Source organism: Heloderma suspectum, chromosome 1 (genome assembly GCF_057233095.1).
Source record: "Heloderma suspectum isolate Gila_16-S chromosome 1, 16-S_ref, whole genome shotgun sequence".
NCBI classification, from domain to species: Eukaryota; Metazoa; Chordata; class Lepidosauria; order Squamata; family Helodermatidae; genus Heloderma; species Heloderma suspectum.
In genome coordinates, this window is record NC_139458.1 from 229669511 (window position 1) to 229689815 (window position 20305).

A 20305-nucleotide genomic window follows, 5' to 3' on the forward strand; every position below is an offset into this window, starting at 1 on the left:
ATGGCTAAACCTGTGTACAGATCATACCAGTGTCATAGAAATGTCTTTGCCTGGGATACATACATTCATTTTTTCTGAACTGCAATGATCTTTGATCAAACCTGTTTTTCAGGGTTTTTTAGTATGTCAAGCTGTACTCTATGTATTTGAAATTCACTATCAGAGACTACCAGTACCACTGCAATAATGTGTACATTTTAGTCTGACTGTTGTAGGTATATATTACATATTGCCTATGTGAATTTGTTAGTGTGCACATGTCCTCTGGAAGGGGTACATTAAACCCACCCTCTTCCACAGCCTCCATAATTAGAAGAGTCCATCAGTAAGTGCAGGCAGCTTTTATTTGTAAGCCTTTGCCTCCAGTTACAGCACCGAGGCCAAGCCAGCATATAGACTACCAATTCAGGGAAAGGAATTATGCCTCCCTCTCCCGCTCCTTGGCTTTAAATTACAAAATTGCCCACCTCTCCCATTCTGAAGTACTGGCCTTCCAGGTGACAACCTTCACAGTTTTTCTTCCCTAGCAGTTGTCCATTCCTAGGGAAGTAGCTCTCCCGACCAAGCTGTGGGTGTGGCTCTTCAGGTGCCTCCGGGCAGGATGCGAAGCCTTGGCTTGGATATGCCTGATGTCTTCCTGTGGATGCCAACTGGTAATTTCCAGGTCTCCTGCAGCAGAAGCCCTGGGTGGTAGTTGGAGGTGAAGCTCTCCTCTGGTATCTGCCTTGGCAGAAAGTGTCTGCCCTCCCTCTTGCAAGCACCTCTCACCAGCCTGTCTTCCCTCCTTTTGCTCTTTCCACCACCCTCCTCTTCCTGCTCCTTCCCAGAGCGGTATAGGTTTCCGGTATCTCAGTCGCAACAAAAGTCTCCATCAATTGAATAGCGGTTTCCAGGCTTCTGGAACCATACCCAACTCCATGCTGTAGGGGGTGAGACATTCACAAACTGTTCTAACATCACACACTCCACCACTTGCTCAGCATTTCGAACAGCTGGCTTCAGCCACCACAGACAGTGAGCCCATATCTGCTGTCCCAAGGCCCCAACAAGGTCTGGGGACACTAGTAATTACCACATTTTCCACAGCTGCCCTCTGTCTTCCCCTAGCCAGGACCAGGGCCCATACATTCCATAAAGGAAAGGAAAGGAGGCAGCAGCACCACTTAAAGGGCAGGTCTCCTTACACAAGGAGAATGAGACAGCAAATATCTCCTCCTCTAGCTCTTCAGCTAACAGCTTTCCCTGAGAATTTACTAGGACCCCTGGAGGGTATGCAAATTAGTCTATCCTCAGGGATTCCTCCAGTCAGTAAGCAGAACCAATGTCTTGCCAGCCTCCTTCAGTAAGGGGGTTATCCCAGAACTCCAGCCCAGCCCTGCCTACTGGCAGACAAACAGGGCTCACAATGTTTCATTTCATTTTATTGCTGCTTCTCCCATTCACCCCCATCTGAGATAGATTAGTTAGGGTGGGATGGTGTTCACATGAGGATAGGGAGTGCAGGATCAGCCGCACCTCCACCCCCCAAACTCACAAGGCTAGGTGGGCTGTGGTGGGATGTTTTCGTACCCTTTTCTTTGTTGGGGCCTAGCTCCTCAGCCTGACTGGGGCCTGAGGACACCAGGGTCCTGCTGACTTCCCTCCTTGAAAGGGTTCCCTCCCCCCACCAAGAAAGCCCACAAAGGGAAATCAAAACACAGCCATAGCTGATCCAGAGGGAGGTCTAAGTGCAAACATAAAAGGGGTTGGAGGCCTCCCTCCACTTCTTCACAACGCAGCTTCTCCAGATGATCTAGATCAGTAACTGGTTAAAGAACAGAAAGCAGAGAGTAGGAATAAATGGTAAATTCTCCCAATGGGGGGAAGTAAATAGTGGGGTCCCAAAGGGATCTGTATTGGGACCAATGCTTTTCAACCTGTTCATAAATGATCTGCAATTAGGAGTGACCAGTGAAGTAGCCAAGTTTGCAGATGACACCAAATCATTTAGGGTTCTTAAAACAAAAAGGGATTGTGAGAACTCCAGAAGGTTCTCTCCAAACTAGGAGAATGGGCATCTAAATGTCAAATGCAGTTCAGCATAAGCAAGAGTAAAGTGATGCACATTGGGGCAGAAAATCCCAACTTCAAGTATAGCCTGATGGGATCTGAGCTAGCGGTGACCGACTAGGAAAGAGCTTGGGGTTGTGGTGGACAGCTCAATGAACATGTCAACCCAGTGTGCGCCCACTCTAAAACGTGGGGGGGGGGACTTTATGTTAGGCATAATTAGAAAAGGAATTGAGAATAAAACTGCCAATATACTGTCCCATATGAATCAGTGGTGCGACCACCCTTGGAATACTGTGTACAATTCTGGTCACCATACCTAAAAAAAGCTATTGTAGAGCTGGAAAAAGTGCAGAAAAGGGCAACTGAAATGATCAGGGGGCTGGAGATCAAGGGGCCTTCTCCCCTATGAGAGCAGGTTACAATAGCTGGGCTTGTTTAGCTTGGGAAAAAGGAGAGTAAGGGGAGACATGATAGAGGTCTACAAAATTATGCTTGGTGTGGAGAATGTGGACAGGGAGACATTTTTCTTCCACTCTCAAAATACTAGAACCTGGGGTCATCCTATCAAGCTAATTGGCAGGAGATTCAGGACAGATAAAAGGAAGTACTTCTTCACACAGCGCATAGTTAAACTATGGAACTCACTACCACAGGATGTAGCCACAGCCACCGATTTGGATGGCTTTAAAAGGGGGTTGGACAAATTCCTGGAGGAAAAGTCTATCAATGGCTACTAGTCCTGATGGCTATGTGTTATCTCCAGTACCAGAGGCAGTGAGGCTATGTACACCAGTTGCTGGGGAACATGGGTGCTTTTCAACCTGATCATTGCGCTCATGCTCTGCTTGTGGTTTCCTGGTCAACAGCTGATTGGCAACTGGATGAACGGAATGCTGGACTAGATGGACCCTTGATCTGATCCAGCATGGCTGTTCTTATGTTCTTACCCTCCTACTCTGAGTCAGGATTGCCTTCTGATAGGGAGTGCAAGAGTGTCCAGCATGGCAAGCCTAGGTGGGGGCCTCTGGGGAGCTCAAACAAAGTATCTGCTAAGCGTTCAAGACCCTCACCCTTTCAGAGTCCTCCAAGCATCAACAGGGGAAGATGCTTTATCTCAGTTGTTCTCAGACATTTCTGATGTCCCTCTGCACCCAAGCAAGAGGGAGGGCAAATTTCCAATGAGGAGATAGAGCAGCTTTTTCAGGCTGAGCTGTGTCTTACTCTACTTGCCCAGGTATGTTGTGCCATTCAGCTTTCGGGTGAAAAACCAGAAGGGGAAAGTGAGAGCACCCCTTCTGAAACAGGGTCCAAAGTTGTGTTTCCACAGGAAAACTCTAGATCCATCCTGTTCAAGGACATATACAAGGTGGAGTGGGACCACCCACCTAAGGACAGACCATCCAATCGGCTGGCAAATAAGTTATATTTGCTACCCAAAGAGATTATGGAACACATTGAGGTGCCATTGGTTGGTTGATGTTCTCATGGTGCTATTCCAGTGGACAGAGAGGGGAGCCAGGGGATATTCCACAGCAGCTATTCCAGTGGACAGAGAGGGGAGCCAGGGGATACCTGTGATAAGCAAGTGGAGCCAGTACTCCACAAGGACTTTGAGATCTCCCTCACTCTCCAGGCATCTGCAACTAATTCTGTGTTCACTAGAGCAGTGCACATTTGGGCACAGGACCTGGAAATGATGGAATCAGTACCAAAGGGTGTGAAAGATTGACTGAAGATCTTACACACCTCCTTGCTGATTCTTCCATGGGTGTGGTTCAAGCACAGCCATGGGCCATGGCAGCTAATGTGGTAGTCCAGAGAAACTCCTGGCTGTGCAGCTGGGATGTTGATCTGGGATCCCAGGTCAGACTGACCAACTACCCCTTTGCAGTGGTTAAGTTGTTTGTGGAGCCTCTTGAGAAAAATGTGGTTGAGGAGAAAGACAAGAAGTCTCTGCTATCAACCAAGAAAGGGGGAAAGAAGGTGGGAAACCAGTCCAGTTTCTGTCCCTACAAGCCCTCGGACAGATCACGAGGTTTCTCTGCTCCCAGAGTCAAGAGGAATCAGAGATGAGAAGCCTACGAAAAACTCTACAGTCCTCAAAAGCTTTTTTCATCCTCCAAGAGGAGGTGCAAGAAGCAACAGTCTTCCTAATGCTGGGCTGATAGATCCCCAGTGGTCTGTGGGGGGGCAGGCTTCTCCAGTTTGCCCCAAAGTGGAGCAGGACTACCTTGGTTGCATGGGCCCTGTAGTTATGACCCATGGCTATGCCTTGGAGTTTCCTTGCCTACTCAGAAACGGATTCTGGGCAACTCCAAAATCCAAAAAAACAACAAAACATTGTATGTTCCAACAAGCCAAACAACACCTCTCTGGGCTTTCCTACATGAGGCAATACATGGATTTAATGTCCCTTACTCAGCTGCAAGGCCTCTGGTGTTGTGTCAGGAGATTGTTGCTGGGGCACGAATCCACTCCTGACCATTCCAACAACTCCTGCTTCCTTCCAGTCACAGACCGCTCAATGCAAGTATGTGATGATCCAGATACAGGGCTGGTCATGGTGGCTAGACCCAATCTAGCTGGCCAGAGGAGTGTTGCTGGCGCATCTTAACAGGATCACCATTACAACAGATGGCAGCATATTCAGATGGGGGCAGACATGGCATCCAGGGTGACCCAGGGAGCCCGGATGGAAATAGAGTTAAAGAAGAGCATCAATCTGCTGGAAATTTGGGCCATCAAGTTGGCGCTAATAGCCTTCCAAGGAGACATAAGGGGACTGCATGTGTTAATAAAGATAGACAACATGTCAGCAAAAGTCTTCATAAACAAGTGGGAATGAAATTGCAAGCCTTACACAAGGAAGCGGTGGAAATCATGATGTGGGCAGAGGAAAATCTGGCTTTGAACAAAGCCAAACACCTGGCAGGGAAGCCAGGTAACTGACTGGCTCAATCCAACGGCTATCCAGGAAACATAGTGAGTGCTTCACCTACAAGTTTTTCAGCAGATAGTCAGCTGCTAAGACCCCAAAAGATAGACCTGTTCACAGCTCCTCAAATGCAAAACTGCCATTGTTCATGACAAGCGGCCCATGTCTAGAAATGGTGGAACACAATGCTCTTCATATGCCATGGCCTCAAGCCTACTCTATGCCTTTCCTCCATTGCCTCTCCTAACAAAGATTCTCTGGAGAATCAAGGATCTACAGGCAGAAGTAGTTCTAATGGCTCCATCTTGGCCATGGATCTAGGTCCCTGGTTCCTAGATCTTGTCAATTTGTCAACCACGGAGTGCTGGAGACTTCCAGACTGGGAGGATCTATTGTCGCAGGGACCAGTGCTTCACCTACAGCCTCACATGTTCCACCTGACAACCTGGAGACTGAGCAGCAATGGCTTAAGGATCTAGGCTATTCAAAAAGGGTCTGTAAGACCTTATTGGCTTCTCGTAGATTATCCAGTAAGATGTATTCCAACATTTGGAAGGCTTTCCTATCTTGGTAGGAAGGAAAGTAGGGATCCTGTAAATTGGCAGGTGCGGAAAGTCTTGGATTTTCTACAGGCTGGCCTGGCCAAAGGATTGAGTACTGATACCCTAAAAAGACAAGCTCTGGCCTTGAACAGCATCTTCGGTTGCAGGGGTGGGTCTAGACCCTTAGCTCATCCCGATACAGTCCATAGGTTTCCCTCTCGGAACTGAAACTGGATTCTTACAGCCCTTTGGGCCCTGCCTTTGAGCCCATGGGGAAGGTATCTCTGAAAGTTCTCACCCTAAAAACTGTTGTTGGTTTTTTTGTGGGCTAATCTGAAGGTCTTGGATTGCCCTCTTGCTGATACAATAAACAGGAATTCATGGTAAGAAACTTCGCTTTTTCCTAGCACAGACAGCATTTCCAATACAAAGTGGAGTTGACAGCAGTGCTCAGAGTGTTCACAAAGGCTCTTGTGACCTTGGTGACCCACCTAAGGATGAAGGACATCTCTCTATATCCCTGTTTAGATGCCATCTTTATCCAGTCATTGTCTTGGGAGAATTGAGGAGGATCAAACTGGTGCTGAAAGAACTGCCATGTCCTCATAAGAACAGACAACATGTCCATCGGGGCACATTTCAACAAACAGGGCAGCACAAAATCAAGGACACTCAACAGGGAAGCTATGGAGATTCTGTCCTGGACTGAGTAGCATCTATTCTCGACCTCTGCAGTACATCTGGCAGAGATGACCAGTTAGATTGCTGATTGGTTGAGCAGGAAGATAGTTCAGGAGACTCTGAACTGAGGCACTTCATTGGCACTTTACTTTGGCCATCCAGCTGCAGACTTATATGCCTCACCAGAAGGCATGCACCTAGACAAGTTCACGATGAGATACTCCTGCAGATAATTTATTTATTATTATTTATTTATTACATTTCTGTGCTGCCCATTAGCCAAAGCTCTCTGGTCGGTTTACAAGACAAAATGTAAAACCATAAAGTACAATAACATAGTGAAACATAATATAAAACCATAAGTTTAAAACAGAATAAAACCAAAGCAGTAACCAAAGTAAAAGCCGGCAGCACTGCAAAGATCTAAAAATGCACTGATGGAATTTTTAAAACTGAAGGGCTAAAAAGCCTGGGAAACTAAAAAGGTCTTCATCTAGAGCCAAAAAGACCACAACGTAGGCTCCAGGCAAGCCTCTCCAGGGAGGTGCTTCCGCAACTGGGGTGCCAGCACTGAAAAGTGCTGGCACTGCAGCACTTAGTAGTCATCCACTTCACCTTATTTGACAAAGGCAACTGAGGATGATCTTAGCATCTGGGCAGATAGATATATATGGAAGGAGAAGATCATTCAGGTAATCTGGCCCCAAACTGTTTAGATTTTTATAAATTAATACTAGGACTTTGAATTTGGCCTGGAAATGGACTGACAGTCCCCATTAACAAACTTGCTGCCCTGTTTTGGACCAGCTGAAGTTTCTGGGCTATTTTCAAAGGCAGCCCCATCATTGCAGTAATCCAAACGAAAGGTTACCAGAGTGTGGATAATTGTAGCCAGGCTATCTCTGTCCAGATAGGAACATAGTTGCTATATCACCCTAATCTGATAAAAGGTGCTGTGTTCCGCCAAGGCCACCTGTGCCTCCAATGACAGTGCTGTATCTAAGAGTATTCCCAAACTACAAACCTGATACTTTACGGGGAATGCAGCCCCCTCCAGAACACGTTGAATATCTCTCATCCCGGCAGAAGAATCACTCACTAACAGTACCTCCATCTTGTCTGGATGGAGTCTCAATTTATTGGCCCTCATCCAGTCCATTATCACACCCAGGAACAGTTTCAGAACACCCACTGCCTCACTTGGATTTGATGAAAAGGAGAGAGAGAACTGGGTGTCATCCGCTTTTTGGTGACACCTCAGCCTATATCTTCAGTTAACCTCCCCCAGCAGTTTCATGTAGATGCTAAACTACAAGGAGGATAAAATAGAGCCCTGTGGCATTGCATGGCATTACTGCTGAGGGACAGAGGTGAAGGTGCACTAACACATCCGTAGCCCCCAGAGCTCCTTTATGCTTTTCTGTCTTCTTCCCTGATTTCCAGAGGTATCTATCAGATCCAGGAACTGGTGGCAGTGGTGATCCTGATGGCTCCCTACTAGCTGAGGTACCCCTGGTTCTTGCTAACACAGGGGCCCATTGTACATCCCCAGTTGGAATTCTTAGTGCCAAAACTCGGGCAGAGCACTGGAAAACACTGGCTTACTGATGGTTTTGTAGACCGAGCTGCTGAAGGGACTCAGCAGCAGTACCCTTAAGTACCAGGTGGCGTTCCTGAATAGCTTTTCGAATTCCAGTTTTTTTCTAGGATGCCCTCCAAAGATACAGGACAGAGGCAGGTTTCTTACCATGAATTCCTGTTTTCCAAAGCCTCACAGAGGGTATTCCTTAACCTCGGATGGCCCTTCCCTCTGAGGCATTAGGCAAAGCCAAAAGTTACTTCTTTAGGGGAAATTGTCCTGCTTTCCCATAGTGGTTCTGTCTACTGAGCTAAGAGGACAAGATGAGCTGGAGTGCCTAAGAGCCCAATCCTAGTTGCTTTTTCTTGAAGTTATTTATGTGCTTTTCTTTGTTTTTCACTGCCCTTACCTGCCCCCCCCCCCTCATCATGTCCTAGAAGGGACTGCAGGGTTTACATTAGTGTGTGTGTGGGGGGGGGGGGCGTTGACTTTAGGTTTTGGAGGAGGAGGCTTCACTGTCTGTGCGACAGGCTCTTCAGTTCTCCCTCCAACATACCAGCAGAGGCCAGGAGGGAAAGGTGACTTCGGCAGCCAGGAGATCAGGCTGCACTGCACCTGGACTCGCCATAGAGGCCTGTCCTCTGCACGCTTGCCAGGCTCAGTATACTAGCTGAGTGTACCAGGCAGGATGACTGTTCAGCAACCACGAGTAGGCCATGAGGCCCTGTTTCTTCACTGCATCCACTTCACAGGCAAATGGAGAATGCTCCAAATTTCTCCTCCCCCCATGCAAACATGATAGGAAATAGAGTTGCCTTCAGCAACTCAGAGGCCTCTGAAGGCCAGGAGGATGTGGTGGCACCTTCCCAAACCTACAGCTGTTTGGCACAAAACAGGAGGCCTGCAAAATACCCAGAGGAGTAAGTACGGTCCTGAACATCAAACCCCATTCCTGATCTTGCTGGGGAAGGGGCCATAGCCCAGTTCGCCACTGAGTTCAGGGCCTAGTAGCTCAGCAGCTTAGCCAGACCTTCCTGGATCTGGGGGAGGGGCGCAAGTCCTGGGGGCAGTCTAGATCCTTTCCTACTCAAAAAAGATAGAGCAAGAGGAACAAAAGGGAAGCTCCCTCTCTTTATTTTTATGTTCCTCATAGGGATGGCAGAGAATTTCTCCCCGAATCTTCGGGGGGCCGAGCGCCAACGCATTCGGCCCCCCGAAATCGGCGGTGAAATTCTCTGCCACCCCCCCGGGATGGGACTTACCTTTGGCGAATGTCCCTCCCGGCGGCGGGTCCCGGCGGTGGTTCGGCAGCGGTTCGTCACAGGCGGGGGCGGCGGCCAGTCTCCCGACCGGCTGCCACTGCCGCCATTGCCAAAAAAAAAAACTAAAGTAAAAAAAACAAAACACACACCCGTGATAGGCTATGTAACGATTCACGTAACCTATCACGGCTAGATTTCCAAAGTCAGCCGTGATAGGCTACGTAAATCGTCACGGGTTTTTTTTTTTCTAAAGTCACCCGTGATAGTCTACGTGACGATTTACGTAGCCTATCACAGCTGACTTTGGAAATCTAGCCGTGATAGGCTACGTAAATCGTCACGTAGCCTATCACGGGGTCTTTTTTTTTTTTTTTACTTTTTGTTTTGCGGCCAGGGAGACGGGGCGCTTCTCCCCGGCCTGAATTTCGGCCGGGCGAGGCAGGAAGCCTCCCCCCCCCCGCCTGAACTTCGGGGGGGGGGAAGCAAAGCACCTCCCCCCCACCACGAAGCCAAGCTGCGAAAATGTAAGTGACTTTCGTACATCCCTAGGATCCCCATGTTCAGCCTCTCCACATAGCTGCTCTGAGACCACTATCTCTTCACCCAGCTCCTTCATATTGGGGGAAACAGGGAGCAAAGCAAGAATGAGACACCACAGGTCTCACGCTTTAACACATGGGTCCAGTGGGCCAAAGCCCAAGAAAAAACCCTTGGGGATTGATTTCCCCTATGGACACAGTGAAAGGGAAATTGGGGGACTTTCTGAGGAGAAGGTGGAGTCTCAGGCCTGCCAAGGCAGACTTTTTTTTAACCCGACCTCTTTCCCATTCTACTAGCACAAGCTTCTTGCAACTTCAACTAATGGGAGAGGCTCCAAAATCTGAAGAGGCAGCCAGCAACCAGACCTAGGATGAGGATAAAGCTGCTTTTCCTGAGGAAAAGCAGCTCTGACCTCTGGCTTTTCTTAAAGTATGGAAATCAGAATGAGCTAAGGCAGCCAAAACAAAATCTTTTTCCAAGCTGGTCAGCAAATTATATACTCTGCCTAGCAAGACAATGGAGCTCTGAAAAGTTCCAATAGTTCTTTCTCTGCAGTTATCCCAGCAGATGGGGAAACTGGTCTCAGGGATCTGTCTGATAAAAAGGTGGATCTAGCTTTATGCAAAAACTTTGAAGCATCATCTGCAAGCTTCAGGGCATCCACTACCAACTCCTTCTTTGCCACAGCTGTCTTCAGGTGGGCAGAAGACCTAGCAGACACGGATTCCACCCCTAAACCATTAAAGGACAGTTTCAAGAAAATTGCCCTCACAGCATCACTTCTGGTGGACTTAGCACTAGGTGCGCTACAACTTAATGCTAGTACAGTGGCTACCAACATGCTTGCTAGGAAAAACATCTGGCTGGGCACCTGGGATGTGGATCCAGGGTCTTAACCCCATCTGGCAAACTCCATTTTTGAAGGGGCCAATCTCTTTGGCAGACCCCTGGAGAAATTTATGGTAGAAACCAAATACAAAAAGGAAGTGCTTCCTTCAGCTAAGGAAGACAGATGGAAGAGACATTTTCCTTTCAGACCAGCAAATATTCTCCTAGGGCCCATCTGTTGGAAGGGTCCAAGCCCAGATAGAATCACCCTGTCAGGACATCTACCAAAAGAAACAACTCTGGATTCTCTGCCAACTAATTCAGCAACGATTCAAAGAAATTCCAGTTTTCCTGATACCAGCAAGGCCCTGAATTGCCTTCAGATCAGGGGATGCCTATTGCACTTCACCCAGGTCTGGAAACATACTACTATGGACCTCTGGGTGAGGGAGACAATTGCCAAAGGAGATGCACTGAAATTTGCTCTCCCGCCCAGGGACAGGTTCCAAACATCCTGAGAATTTCCTGAAAGCTATAGATCACTTATTGTCGATGGAGGTCATAGAACCTATTCTGGACAAAGACATCCGCTGTGGGATTTATTCCGTTTTTTTTTTCGTGTCCAAGAAAAATGAAACATCAGCGCTATTTTGGATCTCAAATCAAACTTTGAGATCAGAACAGAGATCAGAATAAATGGATGGCCAAGAAGCACTTCAAGATGGAGATCCTCAAATTCATCATGGAGGCGATTTCAAAAGCAGGGTTTCTGGCATCTATCGACCTATCAGAAACATATCTACATGTTCCGATCAGGTGAGCCCACCAGAAATTCTGAAGTTTTTGCTACAACAAAATGCACTACCAGTATGAGGCACACTCATTTGGGCTGACATCGGCACCCACGGTGTTTATTAATCTTTGCACAAAAGGGATATGCCTCTATCTGTATTTGAGAGACATCCTTATTCAGTCACCTTAAGAGAACAAGTACTAGCAGGACATTCAGATGACCTTAGACAGTGCACAGCAGAGTGTATGTCCCTGGCTCCCTCTACATGAGCACTAAAGTTCCTTGAGCTTCTGGTGCATAGGGGCAGGAGTGTTACCTTTTCTCTTCCAGTCCATTCTGGGAAGGGCAGGGGTTGCCCCTCTCTCTTGAGATGATGAGTGTTATTGGACCCTGCCTGCTGTCCAGAGGGAGAGGCTAACCCAATGGTGCTGGCATACCCTCCAGAAGATTCAGAGAACAAGAATTCATGGTAAGAAACTTACCTTTATCATGCTGACTGCTTCTTCGCCTTATGAAAATGTATTTTTGAGCAAATATTGCTACTTGCCAGGCATCAGTCTCTGGTCGTGTATCTTAGGAATATGAAAAAAGGTGGGAGGAATTAAAATTGGGGCTTTCCCATTTTTATTTTTATTTTGCAATAGCTCAGCCCTTTAGGACTTTGATCCGGTCGGCACCATGTCGCTCTGGCAAGCATTCTGCGGAGGTTCCGCAGGTCGCCCCCTCAAACAGCTTTTAAAAGGTTGAAAAACCTTTTCATCTTTCCCTGGAATTAAAAGGGAAAGCTAGAGTACCAGCTGGATAAGATCTTGGAAGAACAACTCCTTTTGCAAAATGGCAGAAGTGCTGCATTCTAAGGTCAGTTTTTCCGGAGTGTCATCTACTCAAAGTTGTTTCGGAAACTCCTACGTAGTGAGGAGACTTCAGGGCTGAAAAGCGCCAATTTTAGTTAGTAATTTTGAATTGAAAATAACAACATCTGAGGACCTGCAAAATCTGTTTGCGTGACTGTTTATGTGACTGTTTGTTTCTAACTATTTCTACTTGCCTATTTCTATCTTTGGAAGAGGGGGATGGCAGCATCAAAGGGAAGGAAGAAAACTGTCAAACCACGGTTGACCCCCCAGCCCCCCCCCCTTTATTAAAGGCTTCTAAAGACCCTGCAGATTTAGGGGAGGTACTGGCCTTGAAAAAAACTTTGTCTTTTCAACTAGCAGAACAGGCTAAGAGGCTGGATACAATCCAAGATTCCATTACTATCCTTCAAGGGGCTGTGGATTTAATTAATAAAAAGGTAAAGGTGTCCCCAACCAGTCGTGTCCGACTCTAGGGTGTGGTGCTCATGTCCATTTCTAAGCCGAAGAGCCAGCGCTGTTCGAAGACGCTTCCGTGGTCATGTGGCCGGCATGACTGAACACCGAGGTGCACGGAACGCTGTTACCTTTCCCGCCAAAGCAGTACCTATTTATCTACTTGCAATTTCTTGCTTTCGAACTGCTAGGTTGGCAGAAGCTGGGACTGAAGACGGGAGCTCACTCCATCATGCAGCACTCGGGTCTCGAACTGCTGTCCTGCCGATCTTCCAGTCTGCAGTTCAGCGTCTTAACCACTAAGCCACCATGGCCCCGATTTAATTAATAGCTCTTGGCAAAAAATGGAACTGAAGGTCAATGCCCTCCAAGAACATATTTCTGTGCAAGAAACTACAATGCAAGCCGGTCATAATGTCATGTCTGCTAGAATTTCTCAATTGGAGGCATACTCACGCAGGGCAAACCTGCACATCCTGGGTATTAAAGATGTGCCTGATGGGATAAAAAAGTAAAGGGGTCCCCAACCAGTCTTGTCCGACTCTAGGGTGTGGTGCTCATGTCCATTTCTAAGCCGAAGAGCCAGCGCTGTCCGAAGACGCTTCCGTGGTCATGTGGCCGGCATGACTGAACACCGAGGAGCACGGAACGCTGTTACCTTTCCCACCGAAGCGGTACCTATTTATCTACTTGCAATTTCTTGCTTTCGAACTGCTAGGTTGGCAGGAGCTGGGACTGAAGACGGGAGCTCACTCCGTCATGCAGCACTCGGGTCTCGAACTGCTGTCCTGCCGACCTTCTGGTCTGCAGTTCAGCGTCTTAACCACTAAGCCACCACGGCCCCCTCCTGATGGGATAGGCCTGCCTAAATTCCTGGATAAATTTCTGCATGTGCTACTTGCTCTGCCAGCTGATTATTTACTGGATATTGAGCATGCATACCATGTTCCAGGTGCAGCTCGTGCCACCAATGGGACTGCAGTTGTCACATTTCAATTTGCAAGAGTCTCTACAAAAAATCATATCCTGCGTTTGGCTAGAGAAATGAAAGGACAATCCTGCATTTGGCTAGAGAAATGAAAGGACCAAGGCAATAAATCACATAAGACAAATGAATTTACAATATCATATTAAATATCCTGCTATATTTTGTATTTTTTTTTGAAGGCCAGATGAAAAAAAAATTAAATCATGAACTGGCGGAGGCTTAGTTAGCTGGTATACAAAGTAAAATGCAGGAGACATCTTTTCTAGCTTCATGAGCTGAGAATTCCTCAATCAGGATTGCTCTCTGGATTTGTTTAGGCTACAAGGGCCGGGCAGTATGCCAATGAGGAGGATTGTTTATATATATTCCTGTTTCCTTCTTACTTCTTTTTTATATTAGATATGAAATACTTTATATAAAAAAATTTTGGGGGTGTGTATAGATATGTACACATTCATATATATATCCATAAATGATATTATTTAAAATATAGATAGTATAAAATAAATTAGTGATTTGTTACTATTTTTTACCATTTTCCTTTTTCCTTTCCTTTTTTTACTATTATTATTACTTTCATTACTATGAGACCTTAATTAGTAATATTTTTAGCTGGCTACATTTTTAAGCTCTATTATTATATATTAACTGAAGGGCAATATATGCTTAGTGGAAATGAATTGTATGCTTCCTTCCATGTTATAAGACTGATGATATTGAAATTTAAGGTTTATTATCTATGCTGTATTGAAGTGTAATAATGGCAATGATATAGGTATAATTTTTTAATAGAATGATACTTGAAGTCTGTGTGTAATGAATTTAATCCCTTGAAGTAACTTTTTTATATTTTTTCTTTTCCCCTTTTGCTTTCTTCCCCCTTTGTCTTTTTTTTCTTTTTCTTTCCCGCCCTCTCTTTTTTTCTTTTTTCTTTCTCCCCCCCCCTTCCTCTTGTTATTGCTGTGTCCTCTTAAGAATACTGTATTGTTGGAAACTGTCGATAATACTGGGTTGTTGTAAAGATTAAAAATAGAATAAAAAGTATTTTCAAAACAAAAAGGACTTTGATCCCAACAGTGAAATATACTCTGATGCTGTGTATGCCTTGTCTATAAGACCCTATACCCTAAACTCATTTACTAACGGGGGAGCGGCACCCCACACATGCTCAGAGGCATGTCTCTGCTGCCACTTCACATATTCTAGGGCTCAGCATTAGTACTGAAAATTAGGTTTTCGGGTTAAACACTGATGAGGTGTAGTTGAACTTTAACTCTGTACTCCAGGTATACTCAAAGGTACTCTTTGATTTATTGCTGTTTCACAGTAGTAGAAGAATCACGTTCATATCAATTGTTCAGTTGTGATATGCTCAACAACTCACAATTATGTTAGGTGTAACTTCACATGTGGTGAAAAGAAAACCATGACATGAACCAAATATTTGTGCTTTCTAGGACAACAGGGCCCAATAGGAGTAAAGGGAGCTCAAGGGGATCATGGCACACCAGGAATGCCAGGGAAAGATGGGGAGCCTGGTTTGCCTGGCCGAGCAGGTATGAAACCCTTGGGGGGGTTTTCAGCTCTAATTCTTGTGAAACCTGTTACTACTATTCTACTTTTATTGCATTGCTAGGTGATTAAATAATCTAGTAAGGCACCTTATGTTATATACACCTGTAATGGAATAAGCTTTATTATAGTGTGTATTAATGAGTCATATGGATGAATGTAATTTTTAATATTTCCCCTTCCAATTTAGGGCCAAAAGGGGATTCAGGCCCACCAGGATACGAGGGTGAACCAGGACCTCCTGGACAAAAGGGATCAGTGGGAGAAATGGGTCTGCCAGGTAACATTTACTTTATAACTTTGGTAATTTGGAATTTTGCATTGACTGACTTGCCAGCTTTTTTCTAGTATCCAGAATATTCCGATTAATTTTGACACATTATTTTTTCCTTTTTAAGGAAGAAAAATATTATAATATAACATCATTTGAACTTTTAATTTTAGGGCAGTCAGGAGAAAAAGGTGTGCAAGGTCCTCCAGGTGAGGCAGGTAAACCAGGATTTCCTGGAGTGAAAGGTGTGAAAGGCTACAAAGGAGAGCCTGGGCTTCCAGGAATTGGCTTTCCAGGTGCCCCTGGTGAGAAGGTATGCATAATTCTCCTTGAAGTATGTTAAATACTCTAAAGCATGTACAAGTTACTTTCTCTTTCAAATTGCAAGGCATAAGACTCTTGTATAAGAATACAGGGCTGGGCCAATATAGTCAAAATTTAAGAGTGAGAGGGAACAAAAGGAAATGAACATAGGAAGTATAGGAAGCTGCCTTGTATGAGTCAGACCACTGGACTGTCTAGCTCATTATTGTCTATACCAAGGAGGGCAGAAAGAAGATATCCAGATGTTTTGATATTCAACTTCCACCATTTCTGACCATTGGCAATGCTGGCAAGCTTCTGGGAGTTAAAGTCCCAAACATCTGGAGTTCTACCTTCTGCCTACCTCTAGTCTACACTAACTGGCAGTGGCTCTCCAGGGTTTCAGGCAGGGATCTTTCCCTGCCCTACCTAGTAATACCAGAGTGTCAGGAGCGCCCTAGCTGCCTCTTGCAGTCCACTCCAATAGCCAACTCAGGAACACAGACAACGAGGATTGTTTCCAAGGCTTTATTCCTTTATTGTTTTATGACTCTTTCAGATACTAATCAGTAGTGACTAAGCAAGGAACAGCACTGGGGAAAGATAGCAGAGTAGCCTAAGCTCCAGATAAGGCAGTTGGTCCCCGTTTGAAGGAGAACCACGGGAAGACTCTGAACTTATGGGCTAGGGAGAGATCCTCCCTCTTTCCCTTGGGTCCTTGGGACGTGACCATTGTTTGAGCGCCAAACGAGCAGAGCACCTCCTTTCGGCGCCCTCCATCTGTCGTCGCTCCCTGCGCCTGCGCCAAGCATCCAGCAAGCCCCCCTCCAGTGCTGTCTCACTGCCAGGGTCACTATCTCTCCCAGGAATGCTGGCAGGAGGAATCTCTGCCAGCTGCTGCGCTTCTGAGAGATGAGCAAGCTCCTCTCCCATGGATTGCTGTTCTTCTTCAGAATCAGAACTGCTCTGGGGCTCTATGGGCTCAGTTTCCACCCTGACACAGAGAATAAACCTGGGAGTTTCTGCGTGCAAAGCATGTATTTTACCATGCATGCACCTCCCCAAACATAAGTGCAGATACCAATACTGAAGGATTCAAATAATCCTTTAATGAGGCATATAAGCTGGTCTGTTGCCGAAGGAGGTTTTAATTAGTGGTGCTGCTTATTTTATTGTTTTATTTTATTTGTTTTTATGCTATGTTTTAGTTACAATTTTGTTAATCTAGATTTTATTGGTAGCCACCTTGAGAACCATTTTTTTTTTGTAAAAAAGCAGGATAGAAATTAAGACATATTTTATTGTTTATCACTAAAGACTAAGCGTATAAGAATTAGAGGGCTGTTTTAATCTATATCTAAAATTTTGTGCTCTTCACCTCTGTGCAACCCTTTCATCCAAGAGCATAGAGCTTTTCTGTCCTCAGAACTCCGTCAAATCTTTTCTTTGTCCCATCTCATCTTGGCTGCCTAATCCTTGTCTCTCCAGATTTAGTATTTGTCATAAGAGGCATTATATAAGATACAAATACTGATCAACAGTTGTTGTTGTTGTTGTTGTTCAGTCGTGTCCGACTCTTCGTGACCCCATGGACCATAGCACGCCAGGCCTTCCTGTCCTGCGCTCTCTCCCGGAGTGTGCTCAAGTTCATATTAATTGCATCGGTGATGCTATCTAGCCATCTCATCCTCTGCCGTCCCCTTCTCCTTTTGCCTTCAGCCTTTCCCAGCATCAGGGTCTTTTCCAGGGAGTTTTCTCTTCGCATTAGGTGGCCAAAATATTTGAGCTTCAGCTTCAGACCAGTCAGTCTGACATCAATCCCTGGGAAAATTCTGGAGCAGATCATAAAGCAATCCATCTGGAAGCACCTTGACAACAATGCCGTGATTACTCAAAGCCAACATGGATTTGTCAAAAACAAGTCCTGCCAGACAAATCTGATCTCATTTTTTGATCAAGTCACCTCCCTTGTAGACCGTGGGAATGCTGTAGACATCATATACCTCGACTTCAGCAAAGCTTTCGACAAAGTGCCCCATGATATCCTGATGAGCAAACTTGCTCGAAGTGGGCTAGATGAAACAACGATCCAGTGGATCCACAGTTGGCTACAGAATCGGACTCAAAGAGTGCTTATCAATGGGACCTTCTCAAGCTGGGGAGAGGTAACGAGTGGGGTACCGCAGGGCTCAGTCCTGGGCCCAGTGCTCTTCAACATTTTTATTAATGACTTGGAGGAGGAGGTGCAGGGAATGCTGATCAAATTTGCAGATGACACAAAATTGGGAGGGATAGCTAATACTTTGGAAGACAGAAACAAAATTCAAAGTGATCTGGATAGACTGGAGTGCTGGGCAGAAAACAACAGAATGGCATTTAATAGGGACAAATGCCAAGTTCTGCACCTAGGAAAAAGAAACCAAATGCACAGTTACAAGATGGGGGATACGTGGCTCAACCACACTACGAGCGAGAAGGATCTTGGAATTGTCGTCGATCACAAGCTGAATATGAGCCAACAATGTGATGTGGCTGCAAAAAAGGCAAATGCTATTTTGGGCTGCATTCATAGAAGCATCGCTTCCAAATCCCGGGAAGTACTAGTTCCCCTCTACTCAGCACTGGTTAGGCCTCATCTGGAGTACTGTGTCCAGTTCTGGGCACCACACTTTAAGAAGGATGCAGACAAGCTGGAGAGGGTTCAAAGGAGGGCAACAAAGATGATCAGGGGACTGGAAACAAAGCCCTATGAAGAGAGACTGAAAGAACTGGGCATGTTTAGCCTTGAGAAGAGAAGACTGAGGGGAGATATGATAGCACTCTTCAAGTACTTGAAAGGTTGTCACAGAGAAGAAGGCCAGGATCTCTTCTTGATCATCCCAGAGTGCAGGACACGGAATAATGGGCTCAAGTTACAGGAAGCCAGATTCCGGCTGAACATCAGGAAAAACTTCCTGAGTGTCAGAGCAATACGGCAATGGAACCAATTACCTGGGGAGGTGGTGGGCTCTCCCACACTGGAGGCCTTTAAGACGAGGCTGGACAGCCATTTGTCAGGGATGCTCTGACTTGGATTCCTGCATTGAGCAGGGGGTTGGACTCGATGGCCTTGTAGGCCCCTTCCAACCCTACTATTCTATGATTCTATGATTCTATGATTCTATGATTCAGTATCTGTCCTTCCAATGAGCACTCAGGGTTGATTTCCTTTAGGATGGACTGATTTGACCTCCTTGCAGTCCAGGGGACTCGTAAGAGTCTTCTCCAGCACCACAGTTCGAAAGCATCAGTTCTTCGGCGCTCAGCCTTCCTTGTAGTCCAGCTCTCACAGCCATACATTACTACTGGGAAAACCATAGCTTTGATTAGACGGACCTTTGTTGGCAAGGTGATGTCTCTGCTTCTTACTATGCTGTCTAGGTTTGCCATAGGTTTCCTCCCAAGGAGCAAGCGTCTTTTAATTTCATGGCTACAGTCACCGTCTGCGGTGATCTTGGAGCCCAAGAAAGTAAAATCTATCACTGCTTCCATTTCTTCCCCTTCTATATGCCAGGAAGTGATGGGGCCAGATGCCATGATCTTAGTTTTTTTTAATGTTGAGTTTCAAACCAGCTTTTGCACTCTCCTCTTTCACCCTCAACAAGAGGCTCTTTAGATCAACAGTACATTTGGGTTTTTTTAATTAGTTTTTATATGTATTCTATTTTCAGGATTTTGTTATAACGTGTGAATTTTCATAAACTTGTTTGCAAGTGTTCTTTATTGATTGCTCCTGAAGAAGAAATTGTTTTTCCAAAATATATTGGGCACTTTTGAGCATCCATTTCAACTTCATCTTTTTGTTACATACAGTGATTTCCCTCATTGCTTCTCCAGCCTACTCTGTTCTAGGCCCTATTTGAACCCTCTCTCATAACTCTTATCTCCCTCATTGGACCTACTGTTCTGTTAGCTCCTTGATCTTTAGATCTCCTGGCTCCCCAATTCCTGTTTCCAGCATAATCCCACTGAAATTAGTGGTACCTAAGGGCAAACTACATATTACAGTGGGGCGTTCTCTGCTTCAAAACTGCCTTGAGAGTGAGTGATTTGCTGTGGAGAAATAGCGGGGGGGGGGGGGGGGAAGACGCTTAACTCTTTCCCCTCCTGATGAATTCCCTTTGAAAGGTTCCCTGACAGCTTTCTTCCCTGAGTAGTTCAAGGTTAAAGATGGATTAAGGAACCCCAGCAGGGGCAAAAGCAGCTTGGGAGGAAGTCTCCAGAGAAAAACAGTGGGTGCAGGAAAGGACTAAGCATCCCTGACCCCTACCTCCATTTTCTCCAGTGTATAAATCAATCCCTCCCAAGAGTGGTTTGCAGTGGAGGAGAAGCAGATGACAGGCTACCTTTACATGCAATTGCACTGGTGTAGCTGGGTCTTAAGTGTAATCATGTAGTTGGTTGGGACAAAGACTATAATGATTTTAGGATGCATTTGGAGAACATACCATTAGCTATTCTATCCCACAGGGAGAACCAGGAAGGACAGGCAGCCCAGGCATACCTGGAGGACAAGGTGAAAAGGGTGCTCTAGGAATTGCTGGTATCCCTGGTTCCCCAGGTGTCAAAGGGCAATCAGGTCTTCCAGGCTCTCCAGGTGAGTGATCCAA

At 45.9% G+C, this 20305-nt stretch overlaps 1 protein-coding gene across 1 annotated transcript in view; it reads left to right on the forward strand.

Annotated features, from left to right (window-relative positions):
* The window catches only part of COL4A1 (collagen type IV alpha 1 chain), a 326895-nt gene that overhangs the window by 221405 nt on the left and 85185 nt on the right, over positions 1 to 20305 (forward strand). The window contains exons 36-39 of the mRNA XM_084808054.1: positions 14968 to 15066; positions 15273 to 15362; positions 15527 to 15666; positions 20166 to 20292. Coding sequence (XP_084664180.1) covers positions 14968 to 15066; positions 15273 to 15362; positions 15527 to 15666; positions 20166 to 20292 — 456 coding nt within the window. The remainder of the gene's footprint in view (positions 1 to 14967; positions 15067 to 15272; positions 15363 to 15526; positions 15667 to 20165; positions 20293 to 20305) is intronic.